Source organism: Doryrhamphus excisus, chromosome 22 (assembly GCF_030265055.1).
Source record: "Doryrhamphus excisus isolate RoL2022-K1 chromosome 22, RoL_Dexc_1.0, whole genome shotgun sequence".
Taxonomy (NCBI): domain Eukaryota; kingdom Metazoa; phylum Chordata; class Actinopteri; order Syngnathiformes; family Syngnathidae; genus Doryrhamphus; species Doryrhamphus excisus.
Genome location: NC_080487.1, coordinates 2,896,491 through 2,915,897, shown reverse-complemented (window position 1 = coordinate 2,915,897; position 19,407 = coordinate 2,896,491). Strand labels below are relative to the sequence as shown.

At 41.7% G+C, this 19,407-nt stretch overlaps 3 protein-coding genes across 8 annotated transcripts; 2 read left to right on the top strand and 1 right to left on the bottom strand.

The window, feature by feature from the left end:
- Positions 1–231: 231 nt before the first annotated feature.
- Positions 232–4,522, top strand: get4 (guided entry of tail-anchored proteins factor 4). The gene is made up of 9 exons (XM_058062639.1): positions 232–452; positions 1,228–1,306; positions 1,464–1,545; positions 1,751–1,900; positions 2,010–2,148; positions 2,218–2,358; positions 2,483–2,558; positions 3,150–3,222; positions 3,298–4,522. Exons 1-9 carry the CDS (start codon positions 313–315, stop codon positions 3,387–3,389), a joined length of 972 nt encoding a protein of 323 aa, XP_057918622.1. The 5' UTR covers positions 232–312; the 3' UTR covers positions 3,390–4,522.
- vps35l (VPS35 endosomal protein sorting factor like) lies at positions 1,695–14,324 on the bottom strand. Of its 5 annotated transcripts, XM_058062621.1 has the most exons (31): positions 13,479–13,545; positions 13,112–13,211; positions 12,830–13,006; positions 12,603–12,722; positions 12,371–12,395; positions 12,006–12,085; positions 11,607–11,735; positions 11,429–11,513; positions 11,299–11,355; positions 11,112–11,208; positions 10,957–11,004; positions 10,531–10,624; positions 10,018–10,218; positions 9,729–9,775; positions 8,996–9,107; positions 8,731–8,847; positions 8,596–8,649; positions 8,449–8,529; positions 8,306–8,368; positions 8,139–8,224; positions 7,990–8,070; positions 7,855–7,918; positions 6,832–6,930; positions 6,671–6,748; positions 6,456–6,570; positions 5,939–6,078; positions 5,699–5,864; positions 5,335–5,453; positions 5,067–5,219; positions 4,751–4,862; positions 1,712–3,393 (listed from the first exon to the last, which is right to left on the bottom strand). In XM_058062621.1, exons 1-30 carry the CDS (start codon positions 13,493–13,495, stop codon positions 4,764–4,766), a joined length of 2,904 nt encoding a protein of 967 aa, XP_057918604.1. In that variant the 5' UTR covers positions 13,496–13,545; the 3' UTR covers positions 1,712–3,393; positions 4,751–4,763. The 5 variants fall into 5 exon arrangements, with proteins under 5 accessions (XP_057918607.1, XP_057918606.1, XP_057918605.1 ...); XM_058062624.1 differs by lacking the exon at positions 13,479–13,545 and adding an exon at positions 14,295–14,324 and having other exon boundaries at positions 1,695–4,862; XM_058062623.1 differs by lacking the exon at positions 13,479–13,545 and adding an exon at positions 13,306–13,446 and having other exon boundaries at positions 1,695–4,862.
- Positions 13,887–19,277, top strand: zdhhc16b (zinc finger DHHC-type palmitoyltransferase 16b). Of its 2 annotated transcripts, none has more exons than XM_058062631.1 (10): positions 13,887–14,050; positions 15,117–15,398; positions 16,262–16,456; positions 16,539–16,627; positions 17,200–17,228; positions 17,306–17,439; positions 17,643–17,728; positions 17,803–17,926; positions 17,991–18,061; positions 18,474–19,277. In XM_058062631.1, the coding sequence occupies exons 1-10, from the start codon at positions 13,994–13,996 to the stop codon at positions 18,574–18,576; spliced, it is 1,170 nt and encodes a 389-aa protein (XP_057918614.1). In that variant the 5' UTR covers positions 13,887–13,993; the 3' UTR covers positions 18,577–19,277. The 2 variants fall into 2 exon arrangements, with proteins under 2 accessions (XP_057918614.1, XP_057918615.1); XM_058062632.1 differs by having other exon boundaries at positions 13,892–14,050; positions 15,112–15,398.
- Positions 19,278–19,407: the final 130 nt, after the last annotated feature.

The following is a 19,407-nucleotide window of genomic DNA, read 5'->3' as shown; positions in this document are numbered from 1 at the left end:
AGAATAAACACACGATCAATGAAAATATCTTATCACACTAGTAGCGATCATTGATACTACCCCTGGCAAGTTAATATTTTTTGTCCACTCGCCCTCCACTACAAAATAGCGCAAGGTTCACAAGCATATTTTAAGTTGAATATTATGGCCTCCCATTGTAATAAAGTCATTGCAGATGTACCTAATTCTATGTACCGTGAATAACTACGGCAACTGAAGAGGGTCAAGCTTTGTTTCACTCCTTCCGTTTTCCCGTGTCAACATTACGGGCGGAGGAATAGTATCCACAGCGCCCACCGCTGAGCTACGACGATGTCGGAGCAGGAGTCTCTGAGGTGCTCCAGCGTCAGAAACCGTGGAGGTGTACAGAGGGTGGAAGGAAAACTGCGAGCCAGCGTAGAAAAGGGAGATTACTATGAAGCACACCAGATGTATAGGACATTATTTTTTAGGTAAGAATTGACTTCATGTCCCGGTTGCAGCTTCTCGAGGCCTATCGTGTTCTAGCGCAGTATGTCAACCTTGCTTTTTCTATACTCGCTTATGATTGGGGGAATTCCGCAAAGGACCTACCCACTCAAGCTGGCCTGACTATTTGTTTGGATAACTGATGTGTCAATTACTGACAGCCCTAAAATTGACTGCTCACCCAAGTGCTAGCTAGCTAGCTAGTTGACAGGGTTGCTAACACCTTAAGGAAGACGTCTGACAGCTATATAAGTTGTAGCTTGGGTTGATACACAAGACTGTTATATAGTACACAATGACGTGTTAAAATGCTACATGTTCAATTAATGAGCATGTAATTAACAAGTGACATATTTGTTTGCTGTAGCTCTATAAATGTGCTAATAGTTAGCCAGGTAGCCGTCTGTACTGGGGTACCTGAACTTGTTTTACCTGATGTATTTATGCATTTAGTCTATCGTATAAGGTTAGTTAGAAGTTACAACTGCTTGCTGTCATGGTTAGCTTTAAGATAAACCAATAAACGAGATTTTGCTGTCTTCCCCATTGTTTGTCAATTATGCTAATCGAAACAAACCTTTTTAATGAATTGGGAGACTTTCGACATGATGTCCAAACTCACATCTCCATAAGAGAGAAGACTGCTCATCTCTTTCCGCTCCATGTCATCGATGAATTGCAATACTGCCATCACAAGAAGCTTTACATGCATGCCGGTCACCCCTGACACATTTTTGGACTCTTCTGACTTGCCAACAGGTACATGTCACAGGCAAAACACAGTGAAGCCAGGGAACTGATGTACAACGGTGCTCTACTCTTCTTCAGCTATAACCAGGTACGCTCTTGATTTGTAACTTGTACTACTATAAAACTGCATTTACAGAAGAAGCCTGGTACTCTCTGCAGTTGAGCAATAAACATCCCAGGCCACTTCATGAGGAAATACGGTATTTGAAGGGTGACATTGTAGTCATATGTGCTTTGCTCTGCAGCAAAACAGTGCGGCAGATCTATCCATGCTGGTGCTTGAGGTGCTGGAGAAGTCCGAAAGCAAAGTGGAAGATGATATATTAGGTGAGGAGCAGCCTTCGGTCTTTAAAACTACTTTTGGACAATCAAAGACTGTTTATTTGCACCTTCACAACAGCAACAGTCATAATTTTTTTAACAAAGAAGAACACTACAGCTATAAAATAACATTACATGAAGGTTATTAATTTGTATTTTTATGGGGGTAATCTTACAAACTAATACAAATGGTTGTGTATTTGCCGAGCAGAAAACCTGGCAAAGCTGTTTAGCCTGATGGATCAGAACTCTCCAGAAAGAGTAGCGTTTGTGTCCAGAGCCTTGAAATGGTCCACGGGAGGCTCTGGAAAGTTGGGCCACCCAAAGTTACACCAGCTGCTGGCTGTCACCTTGTGGAAAGGTACGTCACATAAATCACTTCAGTGTGTATTATCTCTTAACCAAGCAGGAACAGATATCCATATGTAGTCGGTTGAAATGTAGAAAATGAAGTTGTATTTGTTTTCTAGAGCAAAACTACAGTGAATCTCGTTACCACTTCCTGCATTCGTCTGACGGGGAAGGCTGTGCGCAGATGCTAGTGGAGTATTCGTCATCCCGAGGCTTCCGCAGTGAGGTCGACATGTTTGTGGCCCAAGCAGTCCTACAGTGAGTCCATTTGCATCCGTGTGACCATATGGAGCCATTTTTGACTCTTTTTTTTTTTTACTCCAACAGGTTTCTCTGCCTAAAGAACAAAAACAGCGCTTCCGTGGTGTTCAGCACATACACAGAGAAACACCCGTCCATAGAGCAAGGACCTCCGTTTGTCCAGCCTCTGCTTAACTTTATCTGGTTTCTGCTGCTGGCAGTGGATGGGTAAGAATGTTCTTAAAATACACATAAAACATGTCTGAGCGTTATTATCCTTGTAAAGGTCATATCTTGTACCTAATGAGGAGTACATTTTCATGGTGACTGTTTTTGCTTGTTGCCTTTTCAGGGGTAAATTAACAGTTTTCACAGTCTTATGTGAGCAATATCAACCTTCCCTGAAAAGAGACCCCATGTATAATGAGGTGAGTGCTTGCAGAGTTGCACACACACACACAGCCGCTCCAGCAAGACGTATTAGACATAAATAAGACTCATATGTTAGCAGTTCATATATTTGTTTCTTCCTGCAGTTGCTATTGTCTCATCAGCGTACTGTAATGATGGCTTTAAATGGCCTTATATTCACATTACCCAACAAAGTAGACATAATAAGTCATTTAGCATGTATAAATACAAGTCCTGTTTGTGTGTGTCACAGTAAATGAGTTGCCTAGCAGAACTTAGTAGCGGGCACACAGATGTGTAGAGGATAGGAAGTGATATCGTAAGTTGAGAGTTGAGTCTTAGCTTGCCGTGGGTTGCGGCCTAAACAGTAGCTCATGCTATGATTGCGATCATTATGTTGTTGTTATTGGGCCAATGTCTTTTCTGCCGATCACGTTTGGCCCTTGTTTAACCGAACACAGTCACCTAGTGGGCAATTTTTGGAAAACCGCTATAGAACGAGGGAGCGGTATGTGATGTAGGGAAACATCTCTATAGTGTACTGTGTAGTGTAGTGTTCCATTTGAGACAGCCATTGTCTTAATAATTCATTTATGTTTTTTTTTCAGTATCTTGACAGAATAGGACAACTTTTCTTTGGTGTTCCCCCCAAACAGTCTCCATCATATGGTGGTCTGCTAGGTGAGTGAATCAATAGCTTGTTTTCTTTCAAAGCTTAAAAAAAATGGCTTACAAAGCCGACGTCGCATCCTGCAGGAAACTTGCTGAACAGCCTGATGGGAGCGGGCGAGGATGACGACGGTGTGGAGGAAGCCCAGGAGGACAGCAGCCCCATCGAACTGGATTGAGCCTCTAGCCACGGATGCAAAAGAGCAAAAGAACACACTTCACACATGACACACAAACACACAAAAAAAGGGGACGACCGGTACACGTTTTCGGAGTTGTGTTGCACACATGATCCCCCCCCCCTATAATTTCATTCATCCAGTCCAAACCCACTCCGGGTATCCGGCTACTTGGACTGAACAGCAGTAAAGATATTATTTGAATTACTTTTGTTAGACTCCCTGGTCAGAGTCTTTTACAACTTGTTGGACAGAACAGTATTGTAGATATGAAGTTGTCTCCTGGACAGTGTTGTTTATTACAGAGTCACCATGGGGACACACTACAATATTCACTCCCTTGCCAGATAGCTCAATCACTGCTGTTGTCACCGTGTCGCCGCACCGCACCGCACCATCCCTTAAATATGTCTTAGTAGTCATTTAAAGTTGTCACCACCACCTCTCAGTTTCTCATCTGTAGTAAAGCTTACGGTCAATCTCAGCGTTATCATCTTGCACCTCCTGTCTCATTTGTTACCATCTCCAAGATGAATTTAGCGTGGTTGTGAACAAATGTTAGGACTTTGGGGGGGGGTGGATGGAAATGCTCATGTATGTAATGTTAAACAGTTCCTCTTGGAGGTGGTCACTCATCCACCTCCATCATCCATTTCAGTCAGGATATTCCCAACCTTTAGTTATTGTGTTTGGCCTTGTCAGCAACATTTGATCAGTCACATTTAAGATTGAGTCTTCCATTATCATTTGAAATGTAGTCGGTCAGAATATTCCAGCATTCAAATTCCCTGATATTGTTTTCCCATCTGGTTTCCCCAATTTTAAGTACGGCTTCATTCGGGGTCGCTCTCATACAGTAATCTATTATCACAGGCCAAAAAATAAATAAAAAATTAGGCAACAAAGACTTTTGAGTTGTTGGTTGGGGGGGGGGCAGTATAAAGCAAAAGGCGTGCAACCAAATGTAGACCAAGACCAAGAGGAGCAGAGTTGCTGTTTTCAATGATACACTAACTGAGTCAATAAACTACAACTGAGAGGATGGAGACTGGCGTGAAACAAATCTTGTCCTGTATTTCTTTATTGTACCATGTAGTTTATGGAATTTGGCAACGGTATACCATACTTACAGTAAAGATTAGTTTTTAAATGATGTATAAATACAGTATGAAAGGTATTTCATGAATATAAATTGCATTTCATGATATTAATAGAAGTATGACTGACTACTTTCAGTCAAACTAACCAAATATTAAGTGATGCACAACATTCCTCCACAAGCTTTGTGTTTCTTTTGTGCTTTGCATGATGATACACACACTCGACAGTAGCAGTGGGCTTTCTTTTTACAAATACCGTACATGATGCTGGTGTTCAGGTGCGAGACTGCAATGTAAGTCTCTGGACCGTATCTGACAAGTGAGCCATGTCGGCCTGTGCAGCTTGATGCTTCATGCACTCAAGAGTCCGAACCTGCTGACAAGACAAGACAAGAGCGTGGGCAGTCAGCAAAGCAGTAGGTGGAGTTCAAGTCAACCATATTAGGTACTGTTGAGTCATGAATTTACCACCTAAACCTGGCGTGTCCCAGCAGTAATTTTACAAGAATAAAGTCAAGATATGCAGAAAAATAACATTTTAGTGAAAAAGTATTGAAGAAAAAAAAGACGCACTCACAGAAATGCGCGTGTCACAGTATCCGTGTTTGTGGCTGAGGTTCCACAGGTTGACAGCCAGCTGGCTCAACTTGTTGTTCCTCAGGTCACCGTGGGAGAGCAGGACGCCGAAGAGTGAGAAGGCCAGAGCACATTGGCGACGCATGCCCTGCTGCTACGTGAAAAACAAATTTTGTTTTGTTTCTTGATGTACACCAATGCACGGACGCAATTTAGTAGTTCATTAGCATGAATGGAAAAAAATCAAAACAGTTTCAATTTGGCCTCACCTCTTCTCGACCGAGGGTCTTCAGGTGTTCCAGGATCTGTCCAATTAATGTCTCACACAGCTTGTTGATTTCTGATAGGAACTTGGGGTCCCCTCCGTAAAGGGTTTCATTGGACTCCACTGATGCCAGAAAAAACAAGGCAAACTATTAGAATCCCAAATATAAAAATGGTTCCAGTGGTGGTCCATGTCATGCACATTACAACGTGGTTGACTTATATTGATATAGTTCCACTCCAGCCCTGTAGGTGGAAGCAATGTACTGTACATTTATGAAAACCAAACAGTAGCTTTTCAGTAACCCTTCACAAAATCAAAGCATGTTCTATTGAAGGTTGCAATGATTGAAAAGATGGGGTGTTTACTTTTTGGAATGGTGTAGAGGTAGCTTTCTTGGCTCATGGCGGCCAGCAGCGGCAGGGCGCTGATGTAGACCCGCACTTTAGCGTCGCTGTTGTCCTCCCAGGTGCAATCCTTCACCATGTTGAGCAGGCCACGGACTAAGTAAAGCACACCATGCTCCGGGTGATCCTGAACACACACACACACACACAAGGATTCATAATAACATATTTTACTGTGCCCACTGGACCCATATTTGTTACCGGGACAACTAGAAGAGTTGAGAGGAAGTTGTTGATGAAGTCGAGCATGAAACTCTCAGCAGAGCGAAGCTTTCCCTCCACGCTGATGGAGCGTGGAACCTCTGGAAGAACACTGACCGCTGCCTTTAAAAAGGCATCCGCTGCATGAGAAGACAGAAATGGAGTGATGGGAGGGAATATACAGTATTATTTGGGGTCTGTGTGTTTTGACCTTAATATTTCACCTTAAAAACTCTTTAGTACAACAGTAGAACCTCGCATCAAATGGCTTGTAGCACTTTCATTAATTAATGACAATCTTTTTTCCACCAACAGGAAAGTTGGTTCCATGTTTCATCATCTGTTTACCGTAAATTTCAGTGTACATGCTGCACCGGTATCAATGTGTCCACATCATAAAATGGCTCTTTATTTAACAGAATCCAATCATTAGCTGTTAAAACTCACAAAATCATTGGGCGATTGATTGGATCATCCTTATTTGTAACACAAATTCTAAACTTGGGAAGCCGCTCACCCTGGGAAAGACACTGGTTGGCCAACGCAACCTGACCAGACAGCAGATAAAGATTGAGACGACTAAAGATGCTGCTGAGTGACGGGATGGTAATAAAGCTGTAGGCTGCACACGCCTGAAGGACAAAAGAAAAAGTCAAGAAAACAACCCATGAGCTGGTATGTCGCCCGTTACGGCATACTGGCACAAACGAGTAAAATGCCAACTGGACTCACCCGAACGAATGCTGCCGTCTTGCGGGAGTGGCTGCCCCTCATCACTCTCCTGGTCTCCATGGCCAGTTGGTTCACCGTCTGATTATTGTGATACAATAATTGAAGGCATGCGTGTATAATCAAAGGAATTAAATCCAAACCAGCAAAAAATTCATACGGACGTGAATGAGCTGCACCAGTACTGGTTCCAGGTTACAGAATGTTGCTCTGGCCTCCACACAGAAACTCAACTGGTGCTCAAAGTCACGCCCAAAGGAAACCTGAACACCATGACAACATGAAGAGAAGACAAATCGTTTAAAAACAATAAACCTGGGGTCTCAAACACGCGGCCCGCGGGCCAAAAGTGGCCCACAGGACACTAGCTTGAGGCCCCCGCCTTGATATGAAAGTTTAATGTTAGTGCGGCCCATGCAAGTTTGATATGGATGCTGTATGGTATCATGTACCCAGAAAAAATTATTACGTTTGATTAATGTTCATGTTAAAGGTTAAATAACTGTTAATAGTTATCCTCCCTATCCGTGTGGAAGTGGTAAGTTTTTGGCTTTTGAAGTTTAAAGGAAATAACTTGAAGGCTACCGTTTAGGTCGCTAGCTCTCTAGTTTGCGAGTTAGCATGTGTCTCAAGACCCTGCAGTTGCGCAATATGTTGTAAATAAAAAGAGTATAAATGTGACTATAGTCGTGTTTTGTCATGTCTACAGGGCTCTAATAATGCTTTGTTCATTTTAATCTGAAAAAAATAATTTGTCTACCCACCAACTATATGTGCTTTCTTAAGTTTTTATTATTTGCCGTTTTATTGTTATTATTATATTTATTTATTTATTACTGATTGATTGATTTTCTTTATTCCGGATTTGTTTATTTATTTTTCATCTTATTTTGTGTAGAAAAATAAAAAGTAAGATATTTGAGAACAGTGGAATGTTTTATCAGAGCTTTTCTTGTAGAAAATCGAAACCAAAGCAAAGTTTATTCATTTTTTCTGTTTTTAATAAATGCGTTTTTTTGGGTTTTTTTGGAAAACCTGATGCGGCCCAGTCTCGCCCAGACCCTAGCTCCAGTGGCCCCCCAAGTAAATTGAGTTTGAGACCCCTGCAATAAACCCTTTTAGTATCAATGAGCTACACAGTGAATCAGTACCAAAAAGCACAATAAATGACATCCAGGTCTCCTTACCAAGCGCATAAAGCCAACGATCAGCAGAGAGAGGGATCTTTTTTCATCCTCGAGAGTGAGAGCACTGCAAGACACACCACAGAATGTCCTCTAGAGACCACGGGTGCACAAACCTTCCTACACATTCTCCCTCACTTGACAGAATCATGCATGGTCTTGCAGATATGCATCATGGCATTGAGGATGACCGGGTCTCTGGTTGGCTCCAGCTGGTGTCTGCAAGATGAACACAGGGAAGATGAAGGAAATGGAATACTCTCATACCAAAGTGATGGGGCCTTTACTTGATGAAGACATCCATGATGGATCTGCAGACATCCACCCTGACGCTGTCCTTCTGGAACATGTCCAGGAATGGGAGGAAACGCTCCTGGGAGAACAAATATTGAACACGAGGGGGTTGAGATCATAAATTCAGTAAGTTGTATGTTATGGACATGGGGTTATTTACCATGGAGAAGAGGACAGAGAAGTCATGGAAGTGGGCCAGAATTTTCCTGATCACAGACTGCAGCTACGTGCAGACAAGATGGGAGTCACTTTGAAGAGCAACCAGGAGGTTGAACATTTGCAATGCAAGTTGAGGGTACAAACCTGAGGATAGGCTTCCTCAAAGGCCCGGTCAGGAGTCATGTGTTTGATGATGTCTGCCAGAACAGTGTTGACCTCTCGTTTCTGACAGCAAAACCTCAATTTAGAGACCTTTGATGAATCTACCAAGTAAAGCGTTCGTTCACTCACCGTGAAATGTCTGCAGGTGAACTCCATCCAGATCTCAGCACAGTTGATGTAATCCTGTGTGGCACCATTGAAATGTTCAGTAATTAGCATTCCAGATGTATTGGAAGTGTGAATGAAACGTACGACTCTTCGTACCCGAGGACTGCGAACTTTAGTGACAACCTTCCACGCTTCATTGAGGATGGTCAGCCTCTCGGCTTCTGGAGGGTCGGCCACGGCAAGGCAGCGACCCAGAGATCCAAACAACAAATGCTACACAGAGCAAGTGAAAGAAAGAATATTTCTTGTGGTAGGAAGACATTTTTTGCCTTTTTTCAATAAAGAAATACCAGATATTCATATTTTTACATGTGATATTAAATATATTATGATATTTCTGAATAAGACAATTTGTGCCCACCTTGGGGAACCCAGCCTCGTCACAGTCTTTTATCATACCGATGAAGTCGGTGGCTCTGGTGGCCACAAACTCTGGCCTGAAAGCTCGCATTATTGAATTCAGCAGCAAGGCGCTGTGGAAAGTTCAAGCAAATCTCAGCAAAACCGTGACCACAGTCGTCCATCACATTGCCCATCAAATTAAATAAAAAGGATATCACATGCTACTGTTTCACTGTCACACATTTATTGCCCTGGTTTTATTTATCTACCATTTTGGGTAATATGAGTGTTAAGGTAAAAACATGCTAGGTTAATTGACGACTCCAAATTGTCCATAGGTATGAATGTGAGTGTGAATGGTTGTTTGTCTATATGTGCCCTGTGATTGGCTGGCGACCAGTCCAGTGTGTACCCCGCCTCTCGCCCGAAGACAGCTGGGATAGGCTCCAGCACCGCCCGCGACCCTCGTGAGGAAAAGCGGTAGAAAATGAATGAATGAATGAGTGTTAAGGTGCCTCTATGGGTGTTAGTATTTCATGCCTAGAGGGCATTTAGGAGAACCTCAACAGGTTGTATTTGCTCGAACTACAAAACTATTACATTTAGAACTTCTACTTGGCAGAAATTCACTTATTACGGTCTGGTCTGGAACCAATTAACTGTGTAAACAAGCTATTACCGTATTTCCTTTGTCTTTACCCCATAATAATAAGGTGAGGAAGAAAACCTGACAGAATTTGTTAAATACTTACTTGTTTCCAAGCTTTTTGCATCTCTCCATCATCTCTGTTAGGACAGACTGAAATGTAAAAACAAATCGAGAAAGCTAAATAAGATTATTCTAAAAATTTGAATTTTCTTGCTTAGATTTGACAATGATCAATGATCATCATCATTAGGTGATGATTCTGTAGCCTGACTACAGGTCACAACCAGGAGAATAAATAAATGCTAAATAATGAATAAGAACGCAATACTATGATCTCAGTGGACTGTGTACCTACTGTAGTATTTTGGCCAGTAATGTAAGTAAGTACACACCTCCGGTGCTCTGTCAGCACTACACTGCAGGATCCAGTTGATAGCAGGAGAATAAAGCGTCAAATATTCGGGCATCTCCACCCTTTGAATGAGGAGCTGGTTGCGAACGCTCTCCCCACTCATCTGCCGAAAGGTTCCCAGCAGGTCAAAGAAGTTGCGGTTGAGGCTGTCTTTCAAGCTGGGGGCGACCTCCATGCCAACCTGGATGGGAAAAACAAACTGGGAATTAGCTAAACAGTCACTATTACAAAATTATGGAGTATTTTGTACATTTTTCTACTTCAATGTCTTGCATTTGTTGAGCAGTACGCTTTGTCCAGTTTTCATGCAATCACATTTCAAAATAAATGATAGTTTACCTGTACATGTATAATATTGATTGTTACTATATATAGCCAAGAACTGTGTTAAGAGTTAGGATAATTAAGCTAGGACAACAGTTGAAATCTCAAATACAAATACAAGCTTTCAATATTGAGAAAGAGAGCCTCAAAGACTCATTAAATACGTCACCCGGCAGAGATAAGCTCGGGTGTAAGCCGCCACCAGTGGGTCTCCGATCCCTCTGATCATGGCAGTCAGCCGTGGGAGAGTCTCCTGAATGCCACTGTGGGGGACAGGGGTTTAATGTTAATATTAAAACCCGCTAAAACTAGTTATGTTATAGTCTCATGTAAACAACATGCCCTAATTCCCATATTGGCACCACTTCATGTCATGTTTACGTGCCACTCCGGATTGTATTTACGCTACTTCATATCATGTTTACACTACATATTTGCAAATACTGAAACTGACAGGGTCGTAGGTCGTAGGTTTTAAAGTGTTAAATGTGAATATTTTTTTTTTAGATGCTGTAAGGGTTGTATCTTAATTACATTGTACATTTTGTGCAGTGACAATAAAGTTGTGTACTATTCAATTCCACCATATACTTACACTATGTTGACAAAGCGGTTGCACTTAAGGATGGATGCTTCGACGTATCTGCTCACGTAGGTTAAAGAGGCCCACATGACGGTAAAAGAGTCGGAGAGATCGAAGAAGTACCCTAAACGCATCACAGCAATACATCACAATGGACGGTTGGATACAGTCTGGGCAAGAGTTCTCGAATGGAGGCGATCTTGAAGAACCAGTTGAGGCACGTCTCCTTAGCTGTGTCGTTGACATCATCAACTGTGAACGAGTCTGACAAAAAAAAAAGTTTGGAAAAATCGAAATGCGAAACACAAAATCAATAAAAGTGGAGAGTACACACACTAGCTGTGGAATCCGTACCTGGTAAAGGTCTTGGATCTGAACACATGCTCCATATTCTGTCGTATACAAGCTGGCCTGTGAAAGGTAAAAACAAGCTTTGGGTCAGAAACGCAACACAGAAAAAGGAAGAAAAAAGTTATTTGCATACCAAAAGTGTCGAGTATGTCAGTGATGAGAACAAACTTGCTGGGGTAAAACTGGATGACGGAGGTGTCAGACAGAAGCTTGGAGCACTGAAACATAGCGAGCGCTTAGTCAAGTCATTCCTAGGGGTCAACCAACTTCACCTTTCAGTCATCCATGTTTTCTGTGTCAAAAAGGCCTACCTGGATTACAATCTTCAAAGCTTTGACCTTCTGGTCAGAACCCCAGGCCTCTTTCAGAGACTGATTCAACTCCTCGATCCGGTTGGCATATTCCTGCTGGGAGAGATTCAGTAGCTCTCTCTGTGATCCCTGTATCAATAAACACACACAGAGGGTTTCAGTATTTGAGATTTCCAACAGAGATCCATTAAAAATGACCTATTATGCTCATTATTCGATTCTTTGTATCGAGTTGTGGAGCAGCTACACACAATAACCCACACAGAAAACTTTGTACATCTTCCAGAATCTGCACCTATTCCAGATGTATTTCCTTGGATTTGTGCTTCCAGCCATAACTGTCTGTTTTAATTTATTTATTTATTTCCCCGCATTGCTTCTGGTTTCAGCAAAAGTTACCTCTTCTAGATCGTCCAGTTCCTCCAGACGAGTGCGAACCTTCTCGGAGACAGCAGATGATCCAGCGTTTTGAGAATTTCCTGACAACCAAACATACACACACAAAGAATCACAACTGCTGTACGATGTAATTTAAAAAATATGTATCTCAGTAGGTCAAATCAATAGTGAACATAAGAAAAGTGGTTACAAATTAACAACAAATGCATTAAAAAACACATTATAATAATTAATAATAAAAATAAATTTAATTGAAGTATTTCCAATTTCAATTTCAATTTACTTCAATTTTCCAATTGAAGTAGTCTATTTGTTCAGACATCATTTTTGCATTCTTTAAGTCATTGAACACAACATAAACTTACCGCTTTCAGAGCCCATGCAAAGGTTCTACAATCATAAAACAGAAAACTGAATTAGATGAATGTAATAATAAAAAACTATAACAACAGTAGTAATAATACGTGCATGTTTTCAGTTATTTCATATACATATTAAACAGCTAGACTTGCATGCATGCCATAAGTCACAAGGGAAGGATTCTAACGTAAATATTCCCCCGAGATGTCCCGGTACAATGGCTGGAAGACGACTCACAATTGAGAGTTTTTCAGTTGTGGTGAACCTTGCCAGGATTTCTCCTCTTTTCATCGACCAGGGCTCAAAATCTGGCCCCACTGCCTCTTCCTCCTTTTCCCTCCTCTTCCTCCCTGAATCCTGGAAGCACAACACTTCATTGCATTGTGTAATGTATATGTGTTGACAGGAACACAATGTCAACACTCATCATCACCAAAATAGCACACACTACTGTGCAAACTGACCCCAGCATTGTGCGTCGTAGATGGAATCTCGCTGGCAGAGGCGGCCGCAAACATGGACAGCGGATCGGTTCCATCCAACATGGAGCTGAGAGGGTCTGGGGCTACAGAGGATGAGGACGAAGATGAGGAAGAGGTGCTGCCTTTGCGAGTCCCACGGCGGGCTTTGGTGTCTGTCACCTAACAGGTGGATGGAGAAAAGCGATTATTGATTATTACTGTGTGAGATAACTTTTGTTGTGAATAAGGTGGAAAAAATGGGGTATCACGGAGAATGTCATCTACCAATATGGGTTTGAGGGGATGGTTGTCAGCAACTTCCAAAGGAGCTGCTTCAAGACGGTTCCTTTGCAACTCAGCTTCATAGTTGCGCCAACGGGAACGCCTGAATATAGAAGTAAAGCATAAGTAAAGCAATCAACATGTTTCGTTGTGCCAATTTTACCTGGCTTTAAGTAGTATGATATATTTTTGCTTACTTTTAGTTGCTATGGAATTGACTTAACGTCACACTTGACTCGCATACAAACATGCATTAGTTGCCATTTTAAAAACTAATACGTTACTGTACCTAAAACAACATTTTGTAAAGAGACGGATTAACATTTAACTTGGTTGTTTTATGTTTTTAGGGCAAAAAGAAGCATCTTACCAAATCACCGCGGCCATCTTTGATCACATGACACTTACATACTTCCTGGTTATGGCCTCTTTGGGTTCTCCGAACAAGCCTGACATTATTCCGTCAGATATTAGCTGTTATAATATTCGTTTATTTTCTACGGTCTTTTTATCTGTATTATCCACAACGAGCGCGATCCATCTCTTTTTAATTGACTGGAGTTTGATTGACAAACTTCAAATCCCACAATGCATCGCGTTTGTGATACGTTATGAACGACAACCAAAAAGAGGTGTCACTACGTTACATTTTTATTCATTGCAATAAGACGAATAAATTACGACTTGGAAATTATAACCAAGAGATTTATTTCCATTTAAAATCACGTTAAAGTTACTCAAATGGATGTATGCTTGTGATGATTTACTTAGTCCCAAACTGGAATGAGTGGAACCTCAACCTGGAAGACGATCTTCGTATCATCAATGGTCTTTGGTGCTGATGTAAAAAATTAGTGTTAGGAAGTGGAGCTCCTCAGGGTTTTCATGGAATATGACGTGACCGTGGTGTTGTCACCTTGTCCACCCATTTCACCTGACCAGGTATCGTGGGGCAGCATTAATGGCTGTATACACACCAGAATTTTTAAAAATAGGCGATGTATATTGTTGTATGGAGGCAGCTAGCATTTTTTGCTAACATTCACACCGCATGTGAATGATTAAGAGATTAATTATCATCAAACCTAAGGGCAAGATGAGTTATTCATCACTATAGTGCATTCTATCGTTGTGAATGTTCAGTTTGATATATGTTACAATTTAAATAATTAGTTTTGAAGCTTACGTGTGTATCAAATCATCACAATGAAGAGAAGGATGTAGGCTGTGTTCCAAATCGCGAACTTAGCATCCTTCGCTGACTTCGCTAACATTTCTAACTGAAATTAAGTACATTATGGTCCGTTAAATGTATTAATTTATTCCCAACAGTCTATTATCATATGTATGTGAACGTTAGGTTTTTAAAAAACCCAATCTGATTTCAGTTTCTATGTGTTGCCATGTCAATTTAATGACATCCTTCCGAATCAGGATTCATTTATTAAACAAATGAGGTCATAATTTAACCTCATCGACAACACATATAAAGTATTTTTTGTCATTACTGACTTTATGTAGTTTTTCAGTGAAAATAAGCATCCAAAATTGTGTACATTAATAATAAAGATATTTCATTAATGATTAATATTTCAATGAAAGTTGAACACGGTCAAGTACTTTCACTTGCCGCATGTAATTAGTAGTGAACAAAAAAAAGTCTTATCTATGTAATCAATACCCACTCTCTTGATATAATGTGACCTTCTTAAGGCTTTCATTCCCCTCTGATTGGGTTACCACTTGGAGTTTTGGGCCTTTTGAATTATTTAGTTGATTTGTTTGAGTGGACGTCCCAATTGTCTTTGACTGACAGGTGACAGGTAGCTAGTTGGCTTTGCGAGTTCTAGAAGCGGCCTCCTGTGTCATTCCTACGTCGTCCGAAGACGCCACAATGGAAACTTCGCTTGTCGTCCGGTTTGATTACGAAGAGCTGCTGTTTTACGCGGCCTGTGCTTCTAACTGTTGGTGTGTGTGTCTGTGTGTTTGTGTGTTTGTGCAAGGCAAGGTGTGCGGGCGAGGAGGACGTGGTGGTATGCGTGTGGGCAGCAGCTGGAGGTGGCAGCTTTCCCGGGCTATGAGACTAGCACTGCGTTGTTGCCGATGGTGCCCTCCGAAGAGAAGGGGTCGAGGCGGGCGAAGCAGCGGGGTTCTGGAGCTGTGGAGCTACAGCAAACTGCTGCTCAAATCGCTGTACTTCAACAGCCTCAGCAACTCGGACACTTTCCTCGACTGTGTTTTTGAGCCCGTGTACTGGATTGTGGACAATGTGACGCGCTGGTTTGGAGTGGTGAGTACTTGACATCCAAATATAGCAGGGGTGTCTGAACGCCACATATAGTAAACATGTAAAGGGCAAACAACCATTCACACTCACATTCATACCTATGGACAATTTGGAGTGGCCAATTAACCTAGCATGTTTTTGGAATGTGGGAGGAAACCGGAGTACCCGGAGAACATGCAAACTCCACACAGAGATGGCTGAGGGTGGAATTGAACCCTGGTCTCCTGCGCTCTAACCACATGACCGCCATGCAGCCCATTTTGTACATTCATTCATTCATTTTCTACCGCTTTTTCCTCACGAGGGTCATGGGGGGTGCTGGAGCCTATCTCAGCTGTCTTTGGGCAAGAGGTGGGGTACACCCTGGACTGGTGGCCAGCCAATCACAGGGCACATATAGACAAACAACCATTCACACTCACATTCATACCTATTGACAATTTGGAGTGGCCAATTAACCTAGCATGTTTTTGGAATGTGGGAGGAAACCGTTGTACCCGGAGAACATGCAAACTCCACACAGAGATGGCCGAGGGTGGAATTGAACCCGGGTCTCCTAGCTGTGAGGTCTGTGCGCTAACCACACGATCGCCGTGCTAAAGCTAATCCATTGTGCAGGTAGGTCATGTTAGCTATCATCAACTAGGTCGTCAAGTCGATCTGATCTCGATACCTGCTGATACCGTTATGTTTACTTTAATATACAACCCAAAAGAATGCCAAAAGAATATAAGCAAAATATACACATACTGTATATATGTAGTACACATGCAGTGCCGCACACGGACACAAAACTCTTAATATCGCACATAACTTTATTGATTTTATATGAGGCTGTATTGGACGATCTACCTTGTCTCTCTTAGGTGTTTGTCTCTCTGGTCATCCTGCTGACAACCTCAGTTGTGGTCATCGTCTATCTGTTCGTTCTTCCCACGATCCTCAGCACCTACATTGTGCCTTGGGTCTTTTGGCACATCTCTTGTGGCCACTGGCTTCTCATCATGGTGGTCTTCCATTACTACAAAGCCGTCACCACGTCTCCGGGTCACCCACCCAAGGTACTGTGATGATGCTCTTGATTTGATCGAAACTCTCTCATTGCATTTGCTAACATTTTTTTTCTGTTGATCTATCTTCTAGGACAATTTCCATATTCCTTCTGTGTCCGTTTGTAAGAAATGTATCAATCCAAAACCGGCCAGGACGCACCACTGTAGCATCTGCAACACGTAAGCTCACCATGCCAGTTTGGGTAATCATTTCCACCAGCCTAGAGAGGAGGCTGACGTCATTGCAGCGCCCCATTTGGCACCAATGAATGTGTCACTTAGATGCAATACATTGTGGGAAAACTTTAAGAGTTTTATTTTTTTTCATTTTAAACCTGTATCGGTACATGTTTGGATATTTCTTAGGTAGACCTTTTGAGTGTTAAGTTGCTGTGTGATGAGATTAGTGTTTATGAGTAATGAACTCTTTCTAAGCGATTCTAATCGGTTGACAAACTCGTCGTGAGTGCGCTACTGTTTCCTCATTGACTTGTGAGCGGCACAGTATTTAAACAATTAGCAGTAGTTCTGAAGTATAGGAGATATAAATTAGCCGCACCGCTGTATAAGCCACAGAGTTCAAAGTTTACGGAAAAAAAAGTAGCGGCTAATACATCGGAAACTACGTGAATTTCACAACAATGACTAAACGGAACTAAACGGAATGGGACCCTACTTAGACTTAGAATTGTTCCATATATCATCATTCATTTTGCCTAATGATGTCCAAAATGTATTTTCTTCCTTTACAGGTGTGTTCTAAAGATGGACCATCACTGTCGTATCCTTTTAACAAAAAACTTATTTATTGATACCTCCTTTTGTTAAACAGTTTTGTTGAACTGAACATGCCTCCAGCTTGGCTTAACAACTGTGTGGGCCATTTCAACCATCGCTACTTCTTCTCCTTCTGCCTCTACATGACTCTGGGCTGCATCTACTGCAGCATCAGCAGCAAAGACATGTTTCTAGAGGCTTACAATGCTGTTGAGGTGAGACGGAAGGTTTATTTGTTTGGATGGAGGAGCTGCAATTAGCACAGAAGACACTTTAGGTACAATTTCAATACAAATCCTGATTAATGTATCTCATCGATTTTATACTTATTGCAGTATCAGTTACGGATTTAGACGGAAAATACTGTAATTAAATGTTTGGAATAACATATGAGTGAACCTTCTTTTGTGCCGTTTAGAGTTACTATCAGACGCCCCCCCCGCCCTACACATCCACAGAGATGACTGCCCAAAAGTGCATCATCTTTCTCTGGGTACTGACCAGGTGAGCGGCACCCACTCCTCCACGTAGCTGCTGAGTGGAAGTGTAAAAGTGTTTTGTCCACATCCCCCCTGCAGCTCCGTGGCGGTGGCTCTGGGAGGGCTGACCCTGTGGCACGCCACGCTCATCAGTCGTGGGGAAACCAGTGTGGAGCGCCACATCAACCGCAGAGAGACGAAAAGACTCAAGGAGCTGGGCAAGGTAGAGAAACCAGTACATCGAGTCAGAACCGGACCGTGGAGTATTCATGTTTGATTCATTTCAGGTGTTCAGAAATCCGTATCATCGTGGAAAGCTGGAGAATTGGAAGCTGCTCCTTGGCGTGGAGAAAACAAGGTGGGGAAAATATAATAAAATATAGGCGGTCATTCTGAGATTGTAGAGTTCAAAGGCAAAACTTTGTGTTATTTTTCTTTACTTTGTGCCTTTTGGGGAAAAAATATTTCTGCTATGTGCCTCAAGTCAATAAAAAAAAATAGAGTTGCTGAACTTTGGACTTGCCTGAAGCAAGTGGACATGGTGAAAAATTATTTTGATGGGTAAAAAAAATTGCGAGATAACTCAGGATAAATCATGTGAGGTGAATTTTCAAATAAATGTAAAATAATTAATTTATGCATTATTTTTTCTTTTACTTACTAAAAGTCTGCAATAAATGTGTTACATTTTCCAAGTCCATATATAAGAAGTAATTATGAATATTCTAGTACTACACAAACGTTTTGATTAATTTTTGTTTTTTTTCCAGCCACTGGTTCACACGGGTTCTCATACCCTCCGGCCATCTTCCCAAAGGTGATGGCATCATGTGGGACTGCACCTTCACGAAAAGACACCCCATGGCCATTTGACACGCTTTGTCTTCTAACACGCATCCACACCACACTCAGTTCCCACTATCGTGTTGATGGATCTTTTTTTTGGGTGTTGCTGGTCAGCATTGTTCTCCCAATGAATCCAACGATCCTTTTCCGGAAGGTAGAACATGTGTACTGTATGTCTGGGCTTGCAGTCATTGCATTATAAAAGGTGCTACAACAGGGTGTCCAAACTTTTTCCAATGAGGGCCGCATAATTATGAGATAAAAATAATTATGACTTAGTGTGCTAGGTTGTTGCCTTGTCACGTTCATGTCCTGAAAGACTTGGACCACCTCCGTGTCCAAGTCATTCCAATGGTTCACAGACAAATATTGCTTATTATTATGACATCCTAGTTCACGCATTGTGTTTTTTTATTATAGAGAAATGTCACCAGCATCAGCCCATCACTACTCCACTGACAACATAGGCACACGTGTCACTTTATTGAGAACAAGGTCATGAAATCATGCTAATTCAGTGAGACTTTTGTTTTTATTTAAATGGGTGAGTGTATCCGCTCACAGTGATGATGATATACGTGCGGATATTTTATGTGGCGTCTTTGTGCCAAATTCATGTCGATGCCTGTGAGATGTAGTCGTGTAACTGAGTGATACCAAGCCCAAACAAAAGAGCTGCGCTCTGTTAAATCACTGTCCTTTTTAATAAAAACAAATCTTTGATATTACTATGTTGTGCATTTTCTGCATAATTCAACATGACAAAATGCTTTACATATAATTACAAACACACTTTCGTTATTTTAAATGACTTCCTTCTGCTGAACCATTCAAAGTAATACTATAATGTGTGTATTG